Source organism: Petaurus breviceps, unplaced genomic scaffold, assembly GCF_028583685.1.
Source record: "Petaurus breviceps papuanus isolate PSGF00001 unplaced genomic scaffold, PetGlider_PUasm1.0 91133, whole genome shotgun sequence".
Taxonomy (NCBI): domain Eukaryota; kingdom Metazoa; phylum Chordata; class Mammalia; order Diprotodontia; family Petauridae; genus Petaurus; species Petaurus breviceps.
Genome location: NW_027187419.1, coordinates 65,985,755 through 66,006,932, shown reverse-complemented (window position 1 = coordinate 66,006,932; position 21,178 = coordinate 65,985,755). Strand labels below are relative to the sequence as shown.

The 21,178-nt window shown below is 40.2% G+C and overlaps 1 protein-coding gene across 1 annotated transcript in view; it reads right to left on the bottom strand.

Moving 5' to 3' along the window:
• Window positions 1-21,178, bottom strand: part of LOC138155137 (cilia- and flagella-associated protein 337-like) — a 99,091-nt gene that overhangs the window by 8,723 nt on the left and 69,190 nt on the right. The window contains exons 12-14 of the mRNA XM_069080183.1: window positions 14,505-14,564; window positions 10,296-10,461; window positions 2,214-2,303 (exon numbers count right to left, since the gene is read on the bottom strand). Of these exons, the coding sequence (XP_068936284.1) occupies window positions 2,214-2,303; window positions 10,296-10,461; window positions 14,505-14,564 (316 nt within the window). The remainder of the gene's footprint in view (window positions 1-2,213; window positions 2,304-10,295; window positions 10,462-14,504; window positions 14,565-21,178) is intronic.

The following is a 21,178-nucleotide window of genomic DNA, read 5'->3' as shown; positions in this document are numbered from 1 at the left end:
ACACACACACACACACACACACACACACACACACACACACACACACACACGTCTATCTACTTTTTCATTCACTCATTCTCTCATTAATTTACTTATCACAAATATTCTCTAGGTGATTTGATTCAGTTGTCAACCTTGGAATCAACCACCAAGCATTTACTAAGTACCTACTACATCTAGGCAAAAAGTTGACCAAAGTGAAAAGCAATCTCTACCCTTAAGAAGTTTCCAATCTACTTCAGGGGGACAGCACATGCATGTAAAAATAAAATCAAAATATACAGATGTCCCAAGTTGCAGTTTTAAGTAATTACTGAACTAGGACTTTTGGAATACCCTGTATATGAGAGAGGTTTAAGGTAATTAGAGAACACTAATAATGGGGAGATCAGGAGAGGCTTCATGAAGATGACTTCATGAAGACTTGAGAGGCTGCTCAACCTACTCCTTGAAGGAAGGTAGGAACTGGGAGGCAGAGGTGAGAAGGGAGTGAATCCCAGGCATGGAGAACAGTCAGTGCAAAAGTCTAGAGGGGAGAGATAGGGTGTCACATGAAAGGCAGAAAGCCAGTTTTGTTAGACTGTAGAATATGTGAAGGGGAGAAAGCCCCAAAGGTAGGATGGCCCCATGTAGTGAAGGACTTTAAATACCAGACAGAGGAGTTATAATTTATTCCTACAGGTAATAAAGAGCCACTGGAAGTTAGTGAGTAGGGGAGTGACCAAGTCTGATATGTATGTTGGGAAAATCGCTTGTGGATGAGGGGCTGGAGAGGGGAGAAACTTCAGGCAGGAGAATTAAAGCTGAAGGTGCCTCAAAGGCAATGGTGAGTGTAACTAGGCTGCAGCACTTTTCCCACCATGATCCATGCACAGGAGGTGGCATAAGGGATATAATCCAGGAAATGTATGACTGGAAAAGGAGCTGGGTTGGTCATTTATTGTGTCAGAGAGATAACAGATGGGCAGCATGGATGCTGAACTGGCTTCCATACAGTGAAAAGAGAGTGAGAGGACAGCCTACAGCACTTTATGTATTGAGCGAGTATTGCACAGGATGAAAGGCATGGAGGAGTGGCCATTGCACCATTGGAAGGCATGTGTTGATATATACTCTCAATTAATCAGGATAAATTTCCAGAAGGAGATGAGTTCTGGAGTAAGCTTCAGTTGGAGACACAAGAGAGTGGGATTATTTATTTGACAATATTACTTTATTTAAGTTTCTTATATAAATGCACTTTCAGATGTGTTCTGGAAATGGTGTGTGCTTTGAACTTTTGTATCTCTGATCATTTTACTTCCTCTCTCTGAACCTTGCTTTCTTAATCTGTTAGATGAAGGGACCAGGACAAGAAGATTTCTAAGGTTCCTTCTAGGTTTAACATTCTATCACTTTGTATTTCAAAAATGAGAGCTTATGCTCAAAGCTTCCTTTCCCTAGAGAAACCCTCTGAAGAAGCTTTGAACTTAATTAGCCTTTTCAGGTTAGGATTTTCATTTGTCAGGTTTTCCAAATGGGGCACAATCCCCACCCTGACACATGCTCAGGAATTAACTGGTCATTCTTTACCCTCATGCTACTTAAAATTCTCTGTTTCTCTTTCTAGGATAAGAGCTCTTGGTTCCCAACCCAGGTTGCTACAGAGCAGAGGATGGAGATTGAGCCATCCCTAGGATATACACATCTGTGCCTCAACCAGACAGTGAGTGCTAGAGAAGATCTCAAGCCCTAAGCCTTTCCGTTATTGCCAAGGCAAAGAGCCACCCTGCCTTGTTTTTATGGACACTCCTCAGGCTACTTTTAGTCCTCTTGTGACATCTTTCTCCCTATAAGGCTGCTCTTTATGCTTACTATAACTTGGGATTCAGTTCACCCTGCCCCTGCCCAGGGAAAACCAGAAGATAGAGATGCATGACTCTAAGGCATCTGGACTTGCTCATTAAGAGATATTTGATGTGAAGGGATATGTCATGTGAACAGGCCCCTAGAATTAACTGTCTATCTTCTTCGTGTTAATAGAGGAGTCTAGACATCCAAGGTTTCATTAAAATAAGATGGGCCATAGCAGGAAATCCATGGGGACCAAGTAAATGTGTTCATGGCTGTTCCTTGCAAGACATGTTTCTGTGAAAGCATCTTTGGTAAACTGCTCCAGGAAAATCAGTTTATAAGAGAAACACAACTATATTGATGACAATTCCTGTTCTTACCTTGGGGCCCATTAGAAATGAGAGAAGCAGCTTTTGATTCAAATTTGGCTGCACGGGTCTTTAGAAATGTGAGATGAGAAACACTTCTATCTGTAACACAAGATGAGAAGAAATGCATAAAACACACATCTATCTGCAAACAGAATTGCTCCAGGATTACCTCCTGCAAATATGGTAGCTGATGAAGGTGAGGAGGCAACTCCTTTGGCCATGCTGATTGCAATGCTGACTGATGTCTGACCAACAGTTTTTTGCCCAGTAGCCTATGGGGTCAAGCCAAAATATGAATGCTAATGGGCAAAATTGAGCTAAGGGGCATTCATAGCAGTACTACTCCCATCTTCAGCTTCTTTGAGGAGGATCCAGTTATGAACAACAGTAATTTCCTTGGATTTTCTCCTCCTTCAGTGGGAAAAGGGGTAGAATTCAAGGGCTACTATAGTCAATAGTTGAGCTAATGGTCAATCCAAAAGACAGAAATCCTTCAGGTCTTTCAAATCTTTGTCTCAAGGATGGAAACGAGTCTGAACTTGTTCTCTTTGGTCTCAAAGGGCAGAACAAGGAGAAATGAATGAAAACTTTGGGAAGGCAGATTTGGGCTCCATGTGAAGAAAGGCCTCCTGAGGTTAGAGCTGTTCAAAAATGAAATGGACTGCCTTAGAAGGAAATGGGTTCTCCATCATAAAAGATCTTTAAGTGGATGTTGGATTATCATATGGGAGATGTTGAACCCCATTCAAGAATGGGTTGAACTAGAGACAGAGGTCCCTTACAAGTCTGCAATATTCTGAGATCCTCTTTAGTGAGTACTGGGGTAGTCTCACAGATTTAAATTACTTTGGGGGGACCCTGGATGAGGCCCAGCTTGGTTTGGATGCTTTTTTTTCCATGAATAAAAATAATGATAATAGAAAACCAATTTCAAAAGTCTCTTTCCTCAAAACAAATCTGTGATTTGGGTAATGCACATATTATTACCTCTATTTTGCAAATGAGGAAACTAAGGCTATGGAAAGGTTATATGAATTGCCATAATGACTAGGATAGTAAAGGCCAGAGCTGACACTCAAAATCAGGTCCTCTGACTCCACGTCCAATGTTTAATCCACTATATCACACTTGAATTGGCTTGGGACCCATGATAGGTCCTTCAGAATCTTTCTACGCCTGAAGATTCTTTAATAGGAAGAGAACTGCAGTCATGGATATCTGTCTACCTACATCTTTCGCATGTCACCCTGACCTTTTCCCTCCACTTTCCCCCAACATAATCAAGGTGTCCAGTTATTTCAGACCCAATCTTATACAAAACTAAGCCCCCCTCCCCAAACTGTGGAGTTTCTAGAGATAGCCTGAGGTCTGGATGATGAGCAGAAAATTACCCCTCCCCATTCCACTTTATAACCTGAAGGCTCTAGAGGAACAGGATGGCTTATAGACCTGTCTTTATTGACACTCAGTAATGAAGTTAAATGTAGCAAAGTGGTTGTGATTCTCATGAACCAGTACTCATTTTGCAGTTGATTTCATAGATGATTTGCCCACTGGGTCCATAAATGCAACCAAAGAAAACTAGAAAACCAACAAATTAAAACCCCCCAATTAAACACCAAGATAGAAATCATGAAAATCAAAGAAGAGATTAAGGAAAAATAACCATAAATAAAAGTAGAATTTTGGGGAAGAGGGAGAGAAACAATAAAATAGATAAACCATCAGTTTATTTGATTTTTTTTAAAAGGAAAAAAATTACTGGCATCAAAAATGAAAAAGGAACATTCATAACAAATGAAGAACTTCTGAAATTTTCACCATTATAATTATTTCTCTGGTTAAGTCAATGTTTATGAAATCAATTGTTATAATGCAAATATGTTACCAGGGGTATCATTCAAGCTCTCAAATGGATCCAGGACAGAAGTTCTTAACCTTTTTTGTGATGTGCACCCCTTTGATAATCTGGTGAAACCTATACAAATACCATAGTATTTGTGGTATTCAGAAGAAGATATTTAGATACATAAAATAAAATGCATAGGATTACCAAAGAAATCAATTATATAAAAATATAATTATCCAAATGTGTTTTCTAAAAGTTCACAAACCTCAGGTTAAGAGCCCTGGATGTATGATCTCCATCATATTGGTATTCCTTCCAAGGATGAAGATCACAGTCCATCCATGCCTGCCCATCCTATGTGACTTTTGTCTATTTCCTCCCATAAGTTGACTTAACCTGCTGTAAGACTACTTCACTTTCTCCTCATGAATGTACCAGTAGAACACTCTGCCTGTCATGGAAGAAATTATCTTCCTATCATGCAGTTCTTTGATGATCTCTTTTACTCCTGTTCTTCTTCAGAGTTCCTCACTGATTGTGTGTTCTACTCACACCATCATTTTCAACTTGCTTTGTGAGATATCTTGTCAAACTTTCTTTAAATTGGCTTTTTCCTCCCCTGCTTCTTTTTGTTTTATGAAATGATACTTTCTATATCATGCATTATCCCTCTTTGTAAGATTTTATGAGTGTTTTTTTTATTTTTCAAATGCTTTATTAACTTCTGATTGACATCATTCATTTCTACCAGATTTTGAGTTACAAATTTTCTCCCCATTTTCCCCCTACCCACCGTCCCAAAATAGCAGTCCCACAGGATATCCCCTCCTCCAATCTGCTCTCTCCCACATTTTCTTCCATACCCCTTTTGACTTTTCCAGTGAATCTCTATGCCCCAGTGCCTGTATATCTTATTTCCCAATTACATGTAAAATAGTATTAATAATAGTGTGTGTGTGTGTGTGTATACAGAGAGAGAAAGACTTGAGTATTTGATTTTAAAACTTTGAATTCCAGATTCATTCCCTCCTCAAGCCAAATTCAATGGGAATAAGGTTGACCCATTTCCTTTTGCCTTCCTATTCTTCCCCTTCATTGTAACCATTTTTCCTTGCCTCTTCTATATGAGATAGTTTACCCCATTCTGTCTCTCCCCATCTCCTCTCATTATATTCCTCTCTCACCTCTTAATTTCCTCTTTTATGTATCATCCCTTCCTGTTAAATTGGTCCTGTGCCCTCTATCTATGTATACCTGTAAACATATATACACATATGTATTCATATTCCCATATACCCTCATATATAGTCATATACACACACACACATATATATATATCTCTACTCCCTTCAACTACTGAGAAAAGTTTCATAAGTTATAATTATTGTTTTTTCCATGTAGGAATGTTAATAGTTCAACTTTGATAAGTTCCTTATGATTTCTTTTCCCTGTTTACCTTCTCATGCTTCTCTTGCTTCTTGTATCTGAATGTCAAATTTTCTATTCAACTCTAGTTTTTTCAGCAAGAATGCTTGAAAGTACTCTATTCCACTGAATTACCATATTTTCCCCTGAAATATGATACTCAGTTTTGCTGGGTAGGTGACTCTTGGTTTTCATCCCAGATCCTTTGACCTCCAGAACATCATATTCCAGGCCCTTCGATTCTTTAGTGTAGAACCTGCCAGATCCTGGGTTATCCTGATTGTGTTTCTACAATATTCAAATTGTTTCTTCCTGGCTGCTTGTAATATTCTCTCCTTAATCTGGGAATTCTGGAACCTGGCTATAATATTCCTAGGAGTTTTCTTTTGGGGATCTTTTTCAGGAGGTGATGGGTGGATTCTTTCAACCTCTATATTGCCCTCTGGTTCTAAAACATCAGGGCAGTTTTCTTTGAGAACTTCCTGGAGGATGATTTCTAGGTTCTTACTTTGATCATGGCTTTCAGGTAGTCCAATAATTTTTAAATTATCTCTCCTGGATCTATTTTCCAGGTCAGTGGTTTTTCCCATGAGATATTTCACATTGCCTTCTATTCTTTCATTTTTTTGGATATGTTTAACAGCATCTTGATTTCTCATAAAGTCATTAGCTTCCATGTGCTCCAATCTAATTCTGAAGCAATGATTCTCCTCATTGAGCTTTTGAGATTCTTTTCCCACATGGCAAATTCAGCTTTTTAAGGCATTTTTCTGCTCATTGCCTTTTTGAGCCTCTTTTGCCATTTGAGTTAGTCTGTTTTTTAAGGTATTATTTTCCTCAGTCAGGCTGTTGACTCTCATTTCATAATTTTCTTGCATTGTTCTCATTTCTCTTCCCAATTTTTCCTCCATTTCTCTTATCTGCTTCTTAAGGGCCTCTATGGCCTGTAACCAGCTTGTATTTTCCTTTGAAGCTTTTGGTGCAGGAGTTCTGACTTTTACTGTCTTCCTCCTGTTCCATGCTTTGCTCCTTTTTGTCCCCAAAATAGGAGTCTAATGTTGGAATCTTCTGTCTGCTTTGCTTCCTTTGCCTGGTCATGTCACCCCTCAGTCACTTGACCCCTGGGCTTTTTGCCACAGTAGGACTTTGCCACCAGACAGGGGAGCTTTTGTCCCAAATGCTGGGGTTTTCTCAGCTGCCAGAGGTATTTGATGGGTACCCTCTCTGAGGTCTCCACACGCTCTGGCAAGCTGGTCACACACCCCAGGACCTCCACCCTAGACTGCAATCCAGATCCAAGCAGGTTAAAGCAAGAGCGATTACCCCTCAGACTATTCCTTGGTCTCCCTACACTCTGCAGGCCAGGAGCTGAAGCTACCACGTGGCGCTGGCTGGCTTTGCTGGCATCTCAGCAGCTTCTTGCCCCAGGGGCAAAAGCTACACACTCCCACTTACTAGGTCCCAAAGTCCAGACTGCATTGACCTTTCTCCCTTTGTCCTTCGCATCTATGTGTTGATAAATCTGGAAACTGCCACAGCTGCTGCTGATCTGGAGTTACTGCGCTGGCCGATTCCTGCCAACCTGCTGGGCTGTCCTCAGTGGGAAGTTAGCTTCTCTGTGTCATTTTGTGGGTTCTGCAGCTCCAAAGTTTGTTCAGAGTCCCCTTTTTACATGGATTGGGGAAGGTGGAAGCCAGAGCAGAAGGAAGGTCCTGCTTCTACTCCGCCATCTTGACTCCACCCCGGGGGTTATGAGTGTTTTTTTTTAACCCAATGTTACCTTTTATATTCCTTTCTCTCAATTTGACAAGTAAGTTAAATATTTTCTGACAAAGGCACTTTCTAGGTTCTTTTGGTCTCCTTGTTGTGGCAATTAATTTACATTGGTTAAGCTTCTGGATAAAATTATTGTAGTCTGTATTAATGATATTTCTTTATTTTTTGTTTTCCATTTCCTATTGTTTTGTTTTCAATTACTTGTTTAGGGAAAGAAAATGAGCATTTATTAAGATCTTACTAAGCTAAGTGTTTTACAAATATTATCTCATTTGATCCTCAAAACAACTATGTAAGGTGGATACTATTATTATCTTCATTATACAGTTGAGAAAACTGAGGCAGACAAGTAAGTGACTTGCCCAATATCACACACAGTGAGTATCTGAGGCTGGATTTGAACTCAGGCCTTCATGACTCCAAGTTTAGCACTGTGCACCACACTAACTGTATAATCATCTCCATTTTAGAGACAATTGCCTGTCATATCTTTTTTCTTCTTCTTGACTTGTTTTTACCAAAAAAAACCTTAATTTTACTTTTCTGATGAGTCACTTGTCTGACTATATCCAGACAGATGACCCAAGGATAGCTCCCACATCAATAACAAATCTTTTCCTGTTTGTTAATATAACACTCAGTATAACACATTAATCTATTATCACTTTAGTAGAGTTAGAGCTCTGAGAGAACTGGACATGTCACCAGGAAGGTTGTAGGTGGTGGTTAATAGGAGATGGAGAAGGTTTGGCACATTGTTCCACCCAGCCAAGGTAGCCCTAATACAGTAGATTATGAGATGGGGGAAGAGAGGACTGGACATATGAGCCTCTCTTAATGGGATATCTGAAGGGTCAGGGCATGAGCTGAAATGGAGTGCAGCAAACACTGAAGACAAATAATATGTTTTATTATGTCATATAATTTTGGTAACAATATGATAACTCATATTTCTTCAATGCTATAAGATTTATATACCACTTTCCTTGCAATAGTGTTGGAAAATAGGTCTTGTAAAGGTAGTTACTTCTACTTTATACATGAAAAAGGCTCAGAGAGATGGAATAAGTCAACCAAGGTCACTCAGGTAATAGATAGCAAGGTCAGGACTATAGCCCAGATCTCATACTTTAGATCCAGTGACATTTTTAGAAAATCTCCATTGAATTTATGAATTTTTTTCTTCCCCCTAGAGGTTACTGTTCCCAGGTATGAACTCTGTCAATCAGCCAGTGCACAAATATTAAGTAAGCACTTACTTTGTGCTAGACACTGTACTATGTTCTGGGAATACAAAGAAGGGCTAAAAACAATCCATGCTTTCAAGGAACTCCCATTTTAATGGGGGAGAAAACACACAAACAACTATGTACTAGAGTTTTAGCTGAGATTTGAAGGGAGTCAGGAAAGCCAAGAGATAGAGATGAGGAGGGAGGGCTTTCTAACCATGGAAAACAGCCAAAATACCTAGAGTTAGGAGAAGGGCTTGTACCAGGAACGACAAGGAGGCCAGTGTCACTAGACTGCAGTGCATGGAGGGGATGGAAGTGTAAGAAGAATGCAAAGGTAGGAATTACAAGACATAAAGAGCTTTAAAAGTCAAACAAATAACTTTGTATTTGATCCTGGAGGATAATTGGGAACCATTGGAGCTCTGTGTGTGTGTGTGTGAGAGAGAGAGAGAGAGAGAGAGAGAGAGAGAGAGAGAGAGAGAGAGAGAGAGAGAGAGAGAGAGAGAGAGAGAGATCTGCACTCTAAGACACTTTGACAGCTGAGTGGGGGATGGACTGATATGAAGAGAGACCTCAGTAGGGAGACCAATCATCAGGCTAATCCCTGTATGAGATTATAGGGGTTTATACCAGGGTGGTTGCAGCATCAGAAAAGGGTCTATTTCAGAGATGTTGCGAAAGTAGAATTAAAAAGACTTGGCAACAGGTTGGTTACAGGGAGTGAAAGAAAGAAAGAAGTTGAGGATGACATTTAGGTTGGAAGCTTGGGTAAGTGGGAGGATGATAGTATTCTTAACAGCAATAAGCAAGTTGTCTGGGCTCTACTAGAGGCCCTGGTCAACCAGAAATATTTGATTCCAAATCTAAGTCTTCTTAAGAGACAGCTAGGTCACTCAGTGGATAGACCACTGGGCCTGGAGTCGGGAAGACCCAAGTTCAAATCCAGCCTTAGACATTTACTAGCTGTGTGACCTTGATTAAGTCATTTAATATCTCAGTCTCAGTTCCCTCACTTGTTAGATGGGAAAAATAACAGTAACACAGGGTTGTTGTGAAGATCAAATGAGATGAAACCTGTAAAGTGCTTGTAGCAGCAAGCGCACTGGCATACCCAGGATGCTGCTAGCATAGGTTCTCAGATCTGCTTTACTAGGAAAGATAGGGATTTAAGGGGCCAACAGTCTTTTTTAATTATATTCACTAGTTCAGGGGAAAATTCAGCACCCTGAACTTGAGAGAAAATACCAAGAAAATACAGAGAAAATACAAGCAGAGACATAAAGACCATCAGACAGGGCTTCTGTCTGAGAAATTAGCACAGATCAACAGACAGATCCAACTATCTGACCAAGGCAATACATACATAGTTACTAGAGAGAGAGAAGCACCAACATCCAGATTTTTCAAAGCCAGGGAGGGGGGACGTTCCTTAATGTCTACACAGAGTCTCATCTGGTCGAATTATGAGAATACTCTTCCAATGAGTAAGCCCCAAAGCAAAATGCTAACTTCAGATTATATATACTCTTTTTTTACAACAGGGGTGGGGGTGGGGGGTGGGGAGTAGAGGGGACATCACAACCCTTGTGACTCAGTCCCTAATTAGAAATTAATGAAAGGTGTGAAAGCCTTCCAATAAGCAAACCTCCCCTAAGCAAGCTTCCCTTAATGGCCTCCATGTGAGGTCTCTTAATGGGTAGGGAAGATCTTATATCCCACTAACATTACAGTGCTCTACAAACCTTAAAGTATTATTTAAATGCTGGCATCATTGTACATTCAAACACCAGGCTTTGCCTTTAAACGTACCTTCTGGGTCTTCAGAGTGGTGAGTAAGGACAGGTGTGTTTAGCTTGCAATACATGTGTCCTGAGATCATATTCCAAATGATAATTTCCCCATCATAACTAGAGGTGGCAAGAAGAGAAGGTGGGCACTGAACCACACATAAAATATCATCCTTATGTCCTCGGATCTATAAGAATCATAGGTATGGAGATAGAGAAAGTGAAGCTGAGCAAACAGTCAATCAATCAATAGACATTTATTAATTGCCTACTATGTGCCATGTTCTGTGCTAAGCACTAGGACTACAAAAAGAGTCTGTAAAGGAGAGAATTTAAGAAGATGCTTCACTGTACAATGAGCCATATGTTTAGGGGATTATTCTGGCCTCTTGTGTTATTTAATCTAGTTTAGTGGATTGCACATCTAGGTGGCAAAGTAGATAGAGTGCTGGACCTGTAGTCAGAAAGACTCATCTTCTTGAATTCAAATTTGGCCCCAGACACTTACTAGTTGTATGACCCTAGGCAAGTCACTTAGCCCTCAATTTGCCTCAGTTTCCTCATCTGTAAAATGAGCTGGAGAAGAAAATAACCACTCCAGTATTTCTGCCAAGAAAACCCTAAATGGGGTCACAAAGAGTCGGACACGACTGAAACAAATAAACAACAGTGGATTGAACAAAACAAATCTAATGCCTCTCTTCAGGTCAGACAGTAATTTTAGACTAGAGACATCTCAGTATGAGGAAAAGAGGATTGGATTTGGAATCAGAGCATCTGACTCAAACACAGGTCTCTTTGGGCATATCCAGTGTTAACATGGAGATGACCTAAAGGGGCCTTTGAGCATACCCAGTTTGCCTAATGTGGAGCCTACAAAGAGTCCTACCATGTGGTTGAGGGAAGCTTCCTTTGATTGGCTGCCTGTGTCCCTAAAAGTGGTCAGATTGAGCCATTTGCTCTCTTTTCCATCATTTTTTTTTCCTACTATGCCCTTTCGAATACCTTTTATCTGTTTCTGCTAACATGGATACCATGAACTGAAAGTTTAGGAGGGGAAGGAATGTCCTTTCTCTCCTTCTCCAAGGAATGGACCTGGGGAGATTTGTTTTTGTTTTGTGTTATTTGTCCTCAGGCTCCAGAGGTGATCCTCATAGACCCATGAGTTTGAGTCCTGATGACCTGAGAGCCAGTGGGGGAGGAGGATTATACCTCCTACATGTTGGGCAGTATATTTGTGATCATGTCTTTAAGTATATAGTCCTTTGTAAAAGGTCCTGTGTTACATATGGGGGCTGAAATCCTTTCTATTAGAACTTGGTATGCACAGAGAAGTATGTGTTACATGAGTTTGAATTCTGCCTTTTGCTACTTATCTCCTTCTACCTGTGTAATGTTGGTCATGTCACTAATAACTTCTCTGGGCCTCAGTTTCTTCATCTGCAAAAAGGGGGGAGGTGGGGTATAGAAGATCACCACAGTTCTTGCTGGTTCTAAATCCCATGATACCCCCAGTCTCACTTTTCCCATGAAGCCAACATTTCTGCCACTTCCCTCACCATGTTGTCTGACTTGGAGTATTCACAGGGAACTTGAACTCCTTGCATAGAAAAAATGAATGGAAATGAAAACTCAGCTGTCTTCTTCCTCCCCAGCCTGGCTGTGATTTGTCTTGCAGATTGCCACAGAGCAACACAATACTGAACTCTCCAAGGTGGCCCAGCTTTCAGAAAACAACCTCAGCCCTCCATCTGCATACAAAGCCCTCTGATTACTAAATCCTTTCATACTTTCCACCTGGTCACCATGGTGGTGAGTGCACGCTGATCAGAATTCAAATGATCTGCCCTTTTCAAAAGATGACTCTCAGGAAGCTATTAATTATCCTGGGCTGAGCCAGATGGCAGGCAGCCCTTAAGATAGAAAAGACATTTAAAAATGATCTTCCAAGATTGTCACTGCAGAGTTGTAAAGATTTCCTATGACATCAGGTTTAAACTTTAGCTCTGTTTAACTCATCTCTTCTTTTCCAGTGGAGGCAAATTGAGTGACAGTTTATTACGCGTCTATGAAGATCTTGTTGGTTCTGAAGAGACTCACCTTTCTTTCCAAATTTCCAAACCCAGAGAGTATCCATGTGGGTAGCCTAGTAGTCAGGTGACATGTTCTGATTCAGTTCTACCACTAACTTGTGTGTCTGTGAATAAGTGATTTTTCTTAAATGAGACTTAGTTTCCTCATCTGTAAAATGACTAGTTCATCTCTAAAGTGTCTTCAGGTCTATAATTCTAGTTGGGAGTGGGGATGGAAGAGGACTGAAGAAAGAAGTCTGGAAAGAAGAGGTAGTTTATTTATTCACATTCAGCTGCTCCACATCCCCTTATCACGATGTTTCCCCCTTCTCTTCCTCCCTTCCCCACACTGTCTTGCCCAACATTGCTCAAGGCTATATGGGCAACCATATTTATATACCCTGATGTAACCATGATTTCATTGGACTTGAACTCCCCTGGAGGAAAACTGGGCATTTGCTTAGTAGTCTATAAGTCAATCTGTACTTTTCTAAGAGGAGAAGACAAGAGAAGGGAGGGGAGACTTGGAGAAGAGAGAGACAGAGGAAGAAGGGAACAGAGATACAGAGAGCTAGACATAAAGATGTGTGGGTAGAGAGACAGAGACCGACAGAGATAGAAAGACAAGGAGAGGGATAGAGATAGAGAGAGAAACAATATTCTTTCTTCCTTGGGAACTCAGCTTAGTGGTGTGGCATGCCGTGGATTTACCCCAAATAGTAAATACGATACTAACTGTAAAAGTAAAAGGGACCTAAGAGATTATATAGTTCTAGTTCACCTTTGTGTGAAAACTGCAGTACAGAGAGGTTTAATGACTTGACCAAGGTTACACATGTTGTAAGTAAATTCCTTTAGGGTTGGGACTGTATCACTTTTTCCTTTACATCCCTAGTACATATAAAGAAAAAAGTAATATAGTACCAACCCTCACTCCCAAGGTCTCTCTCAAGAACTTTGGAATTGATTGTGTGACATGGGAGACACTGGCACACTCAGCATGGAGTGCCCCCATCAGAGAAAGTGCTGTGCTCTATGAGCAAAGCAAAATTGAAACAGCTCAAAGGAAATGCAGGATACGCAAATTTGGAGATTCCACTCCAAATGTTTACATGGACTATTTGTGTCTGAACTGTAGTAGAGCATTCCAAGCTCATATTGATCTGATCAGCCACAGTCAGACACCCTGAAACTTGGCTTTAGCATAGTGATGTTGTTTTGGTCTTCTTTGAGAATGAAAGACAACCATTACCAGTACCTAGAAGAGTCCCTGTCACATAGTAGGTCCTTGATAAATGAATGATACTTGGTTGATTTAATGGCAGAACCTTTATTTTAATCTCTTGTTTTCAAGTCCAGGGTTCTTTCCACTGTGCCACATTGCCTCCCTTCTGACAGCAGACATGAAGGTCATTTAACTCTTCTAGGAACTTCGGGACATTTAGAGTCCTCATATGAATCACAAAGAGCTCCTCTAGTAGTGAGGTATTGGATCATGGGGTCTAATATTCAGAGCTGGAAGGGACTGAGAGATTATCTGGTCCAACCCCCTCATTTTGGATTTGAGGACATTGGACTTCAGAAATGTTAGAAGACTTGCCCAAGGTCACACAGATAATAAGTGTCATAGCCAAGATTTGAACCCTGGTTTTCTGATTCTGAATATAATGCTATTCCCAGTATATCCTGTGACCCCTGCAGACAAATAGGAAGCCAACTTGAAACTTGTGTGCCCTCTAAATTTGAACAAGCATTTAAGGGAAGAGCATTAAATGGTTACAACTGTATACTTGTGGGGGAGCCCTGGAATGTGGGTATACATCTATGACATCCTCATCATCAGTTTCTAGCTCTGCCCATCGACATGATAGGTCAGTCAGTTTGATCCTAGGAGCACACATGCTTTTGATCTTGCTAGGTAACTCCTCCATGTGAACAGTTGTGCTCATGTATAAAGTAGATTTAGCAGAAGTTCATGTTAACAGCAAACTTTCTCATCTGGCCTTGAGTTGTAGGCCACACCGCCATACCAATGCTTCTTAGGCACTCTTTCCTTCCCCAGGTAAATCAGCAAAGTCCTAAGGTTCCCTTGGACAAAGGAGACATTCTTTTTTATTCCTGCTTTCAGGCGGTGAATAAGAACGAGAGGTAAAACTTACTAGATCATCTGGCCAGTGTGGCTGAGGTTTCCAGAAGTGATGGAAGTCATGAGGAGAATCCTGCACCAAAAATCAAAGAGGACAAACTGTCTGTAACTGGAATGATGAGCAGTCAACACAGTCACGTGACAGTGAAGGATCTGTTCCACCTCTTAACCCTTCAAAATTCAGCTTCCTGGGCCCTGCCATTGACTGAAATCCTCAAAATGTCATAGCAAAGTCCCCTTGAGCCCATGCAAATGAGAAGCAATGCAGTGCAAAAGCATTAAGGTAATTGCATTTCAGCAAATCATATTTCTGGTGACAGCTGAATGCTGATGAAAGAGTGGGCCAGTCACTGCCCTGTCTTCATTATTATACCTACAGCTATTTATTGCACATTGTTCTATTTTTAAAAAACCATGTAACTGAAATACAAGCCTTACACTTAAGATAAGCTAGATAATCAGCTCCCCAATAAAGCCTGAGAATGATTGTAAACCTGTCTTCCCAGAAAATACTCTTTCACCTTGCTGTGTTATATGAATAAAGAAATGAAACATTCATTTCTTAAAATAAAGGAACATTTTCAAATTAATAATTAACTTACAATTTGGAGCTAACTTTCTGTGATGTCTGACTGTATTATAGAACCAGAGCGTGAGAGGTTGACCATTCATTTTGGCCATTAATTTTAACCTCTCTCTTTTTTCTACTTAACCTCACTGGGCCCCAGACACAGAAGAAGATGGACAAGGTTTTGTTCTTACCTATTAACAAAGCTATTAACAGATGAGAGTGGCAGAGAAACCTACATATATGTGTTTTCTAATTGTCCTAATTTTTAGTGATTCTTCCCTGGCCCCCAGGCCCCTGGTCACATTACTACCCATTTATAGAATGAGGGGGTTGGAGTCAATGGCCTCTTAATCTAAATCTAGCTCTAAATCTATGATCCTCCCTCTCCCTCTGCCCTCAAAAAATACTAAAACAAGAAACAAAATGAGCATCTTTATCTCACAGCTGCTACCTAGTGGCTTATAAATTTATTTGAGTCTTACTTTCTTGATCTTCCCTGGGCCCACCTTTTGATTGTAGGAAGATTGAGCAACAGGATGAATAAGAGGAAACAGGAAGAGAAGCAAAGAGCCCAGGTGAATTATAGCCTGGATAAACAACTTCTGAACACTCTTCGGCTGCTTGGCGTCAAACTAGAGACACTAAAGCTGGTCTTGTGCCCTCCCGCACACCAGCTGCCTTGCCTTTGACTGAGATTGCCTTTGGATAATGGAAGGGGCAAGTTCAGAACCCTCTCCTAGAAAATCCTTCTTTGCTACCCCAGAGAGTTTCTGTCTTGTTCCTGATTCCTATTTCCTCCCCCAACCCTGTGCCAAGATGTTGTCATTTTCTTTAGCAAAAATATTTGAGAAGACTGCAGCTTTGATTGTATTGTATTCTTAAAGAATTTCATAGTCATTTCAAAAGGGAAAAAATATTCTTCTCACTCTCTTTGTACCTGCTTTTCCGCTATATGTGTATGAGCACAGAAGTAGATAATATATGTATGTTTTCTATTCAACAAACATTTACTGAGTACATAATATGTGCAAGGTACTGTGCCAAACTGAGAGAGAGAAAAAGATGGACAAGGTTTTTGGTGGGGTTTTTGTTTGTTTTGGCATTGGCTATTAACTAAACACTATTGATGAGAGCGATGAAGAAACCTACATAAATATCTTTTGTGATACTCCTAGTTTTTAGTGACTTCCTCATTTCTCTGTCCCCAGGCCCCCTTAATATTTTTCTTCTATATCATACTTGACTGTGGCTCTCTCAGGGCCAGGCCTGTTACATCTCCCCCTCAGGGTCCTCAGGTGTGCTGTTGTGGCCATTTCTTTTCTCTGCCTTCAGTGGCCATGTTCCCCACATTTTAGGGGTCCAGTAATTAGCACCCCAATAACATTTAACTATTTGACATTGGGTAGCTTTGACAAAGGAATCTTAAAAGATCTATGCAGAACATAGACAAACATTTCCACAAATAATTTGGGGGCAGAATCTCCCTATACTATAGAAGGAGATCAAGAGATTTGGCTCAAAATTGACCTCAGTTCTTTACATAGCATCGATCCTATCAGATTCATGCCAAGTTGAAGCAAGACTGCTAGATGAGGTTACCTCTCAACTGCCTGTGGGATAGGTTCCTCAAAGTCAGTCAGTCAATCAACAGGCATTTATTTAGTATCAGGCACTGTGCTAAGTCATGGAAACTCACTTCCCCAAATCACTTCTTGTTCTTCAGCATACAGATACTACAAAACTGAAAATCTGGAATGACAGGCTGCCAAGGACTCCTCTGTGACTTTAGAATACACCAGGTAACAGACCCAGAGGTCCTGCTACCCCCAGCCCTCCCCGAAAGAGTGATAAGGCCAAGAAGTAGAGGATGAAGATGAGAGGTCTTTTTGAATTAATCTGTAGTCAATTTAAGTGCCTTTTCTTCATCATGTGGTTAGCTGAATGAAACCAGTTACAGAATGTGTACACATGTTTCATGGTCTGCCTTTCCAAGGTAGTTCTCAAATTATCCTGGAAGCAGTGCTCTGGCATTCTCCATGTGAAAAGATATTTTCTCCTTAGTGGCTTCTGGGCCTGTACCAAACCACCATTATATTCATATATGTAAACCCAGGGCAGTTTGGCAGTCCCCCGAAGGACAGCCCTGAGATACTTCATATTGCATCATTTAAGTTGATGTGACTCCTGACTGACTGAGAAATTGCTGAGAGACGAGAAATAGAAGAGAAAAGAGGTGTCAAGGAAAAAAAGGCACAGACTTCGAATGGAGACTGGGAGGCCTCCAGAGCCATAGGCATTTAGGGAAGAACTGGCACCCCAATATAGTCCTCTAGTGTTGGTGTCTGAACCTCAGGGACTACTAAGAACAGGCTTTTTAGGTGAGATCATTCATTCCTCAGTTGAGCTGAAATTTCATCTCACTTCCTAGACACAGAGCCCTCTTTACTCTTCTGTGAACTGATCTCTATAGCTTCCCTCTTACTGTTTTCCTTGATTGCTCTGATGAATATGTTTGTTTGCTATACATGACTGTCTTTTGTGTAATAATCATTTGGTAAAAGGAGAGAGAACGCTGGTCATGACTATGTCAATTGTTACTCTCCAGGTCTGAGGTGGAAGGATTTCCACTTTCCACCCCCAATCCCTTAATGGCCAGGAAAATGTCTTTCATCCTAAATATCCCCTCCATTATATCCCCACAGTGCAAATAAATGATGTGTAATAGATAGATTTAATTCTTGGTATATATAAAGTTCAAGTTAGTCTCCATCTTACATGGGCTAAAAGGGCCGAAAGAATGCTTTTCTGCTCTTTAGGTTTTTGAATAGAATGAAAAGAATGGAAAAAGAGTTTTGTGGAGGAAATGCAGAAGAAAATGGATCTCAGTGGTCAAAGGTCAATTCTAACATATGTCAGGATGTTTAATGGTAGAAGAATGTGGCAGAATAATGACACTGAACGTTTGGAGTTTAATAATTGCTCTGGGCCACTTTACATGGAGAGTGGACCTAGATCATCTGAGAAAGAAGCTCCTTCTTGTCCTGCAAGGAAAAATGCTACAAATCCATAAGTGTCAGTTGGAGATGAAGAGTGGTGGTTCATGACTTCCTAATAAGGGGTTATTGAGGATGTAAATAACACAAGATATCTGGGGCATATTTCTGTGTCATGATGGAGGCGTATGAAAATTGTCAAATATTATGTCCATTACCTACTTTGGATTATTTACATTGGGACAAATTGTACCATCAGAAGAATCTGGAAAGCATTGCTAAAAATTATTAAGTCCTGAGGAAAATTAAAAAAATTGAAGGCCTTAGGGACAAGGCGGTATTTTCAGCATCATTGCCTTTTGAAGGTAGAGGGTTCTGAAGACAAATGTAGATTTAAAGAGTAAACAGAAGACTGAAGAAGATAGTATCTGAGAATGTGATTTGGATTTTATGGATTTCAGCTTGTAATATAGTAATGATAGGCTTTTGAGAGATGGAATATACCTTAGTAGGACTGGTAAAAAATGTAGCACATTTAGCCTCCAGGCTCACTTTCTTAACTCATACTCCAAATAGCAAATTGGTTCCCCAGAGCATGTCTGACTACATATCCCTTTGAGGTCCTAGAGGGATTAGGGTATCTTTCTAGTACTATTGTCCATGAATCCCCATTAAGTTAACATCTCCTCAGTATCATCTAACCAATCACTAATACCATGATATACCCATTGGTCTTCCTCAGTATCAGTGAATCAATTAGTTTCAATTAGCTTTTACAAAGAGATATTTGAAGAGATTATATAGCAGGACCTGAAGTACAAAATCTTCTGAGACCTGGAGCACACTTCTCCCTACCACCTCAACTGCTGGATCTCCAGTGTTTTTTTCTGACCTTTCCTTTCATAGTTCACAAGGTCATGACCTTGTCCATGCTGTGTCTGACACTCATTTATCTAAGATCAAGTAGAAGGAACATGAGGCATGCACGATGCAGTGCTGAACTCTAAGCCTCCGCCTTCTAGTTGCAGATACAGAAGAAACAGCAGCTCCATGTGTTTGGGACCACAGGCAACTAGGTAGAGGAGAGACTTCCCCATCTATACAGGATTTTTTTTCCTCCTCTCTCAGAAGCTACCGGGAAAAGATCTTTGGTCTATTTGTGCCTTTTGTATGCACACTCAGTCCTAGCTTAGAGGCTTTTCTTCACATGTCCATGCTCTAAATCAGGGTTCAGCACTTCTATTATGCATGCCTAGATGCAGACTCACCAGTCCTCCACACAGATACACACCAGGCAGAGAACACTGCGTATTCCTAAGGACTGAGCTCTTCTTGTCTAGTCATCCATTATGCTTGTAAATCTGCTTAGAGCTTTAAATTGAAAATTGAGGAGGAAGAAGAAAAATGCTCAAATACATCTAGGTATTATAGAAAGCAGCAGTCATAACATAGGAAGAATAGCAGAAGAATGAACCACTTATTCACAAGAAACAATATCCAAAAAGAGAAAGAGCAATAAAATTCATGGCCTCGGAACCATAAATTCACAAAATATGAGTAATAAATAGGGTGAACTAGAGATCTTAATGCAAGGAGGTAAATATGAACTCATATGGACCATTGAGACTTAATAAGATGTGATTCATGACTAGAATATGACTCAGAAAAGGTCTCCCTCACTCAAAAGAAATAAAGTAGATTTAAAAGGTGGGGTAGAACTGCATTGTATATTAAGAAGATAGACTGCTTTAGAGGAAGCATACTGAAGAGCATTTGGGCAAGAATCGATGGAGGTAGAAATAGTATCAACATTGTGATAGCATTATGACCTGGACAGGAGGGAGAATTAGAAATGTTTACAAAGCACATCACAAACTTAGCATAGAGGCATGCTACAGCAGCTCTGGGAGACTTTAATTATCTGCATATCTTCTGAAGCCCTCTCTCTGCTGACATTGGAACATCTGACAGATTCCTGACTTGCCTTTATGATTATTTCATTCTTCAAATAATTAAAAAAAAGCCACAAGAACTGCCATTATGGCATCATGATTGACCAACAAAAGAGAATTTGTTGCTAGAGTAGACATGATTGAAACTGTGGCAGTAAGAAATAATTCTGTCTTAAAATTCACTATAGAGAAAGAGAAGAAAGCTAGGCATAGTCTGACTTGCAAAATATATTTTAGGAGAGTGGATTTTAAAGAGTTCAGTGAAAGGATAGGATAATGAACCAAGTTAGTAAACAGGCATTTAGTAAATGCCTACTATGTGCCAAGCTCTGGAGATACAGAGATAAATGTGAAACAATTCCTGCCCTCAAGGATATTACAGTCAAACCAGGGGGAATAACATGTACATATGTGTAAGGAGAAGCTGGCTAATGAGGGCTATCCACTGGGAAGAAGTTCTTAACCTTTTTTGTGTCATGGACTATTTTGGTAGTCTGGTGAGGCCTATGGATCCATTCTAAGAAGTGTTTTTAAATTCATAAAATACAGAAGATTACAAGGAAACTAATTATGTTGAAATGGTTCTAAAAATATTAATCATAAAAAAACAAATTCACAGACCATAGGTTAAGAATTTCTGTCTCAGAGCTGCTCAAACTCAGCTTTCCTTGTGTGTTATACAAAGTATACACAGATGTTCCCTGCCTAATTTCAATTTAATATGTTTGAACTTTGGAAGTCTGTTTCCAGCCATGACCGACTAAGAAGCTAGTATTATGCAGTGATGAAAATCTACTAATTGGTTACAAAGCCAGAAGAACCAATGACTTAGGAAATGTTGAACTGGAAGGGAGTTCACATACAAAAAGGACAATCCAATGGTATCTCTGACTTTTTTCCTTCCTTGCAACCTGGCTACTTTGTGTCCATAAGCACAACACCACTATTTCTTTTGTGTTTCTTCTTTCCAAATATTAGGTAAGTGATTTTTACCAGAGGGTAGGGCCTTGGAAACCTTGTCAGTTTAGGAGATCCATCAGAGCCATCAGAGATCTCTTTAGCAATTGAAATCAGGTACAATTCCAGGCCTGGAGTTAGAAAGACCTAAGTTCAAATCTGGCCTCAGACACTTACTAGTTGTGTGACCTTGGGCAAGTCATTTAACCCTATT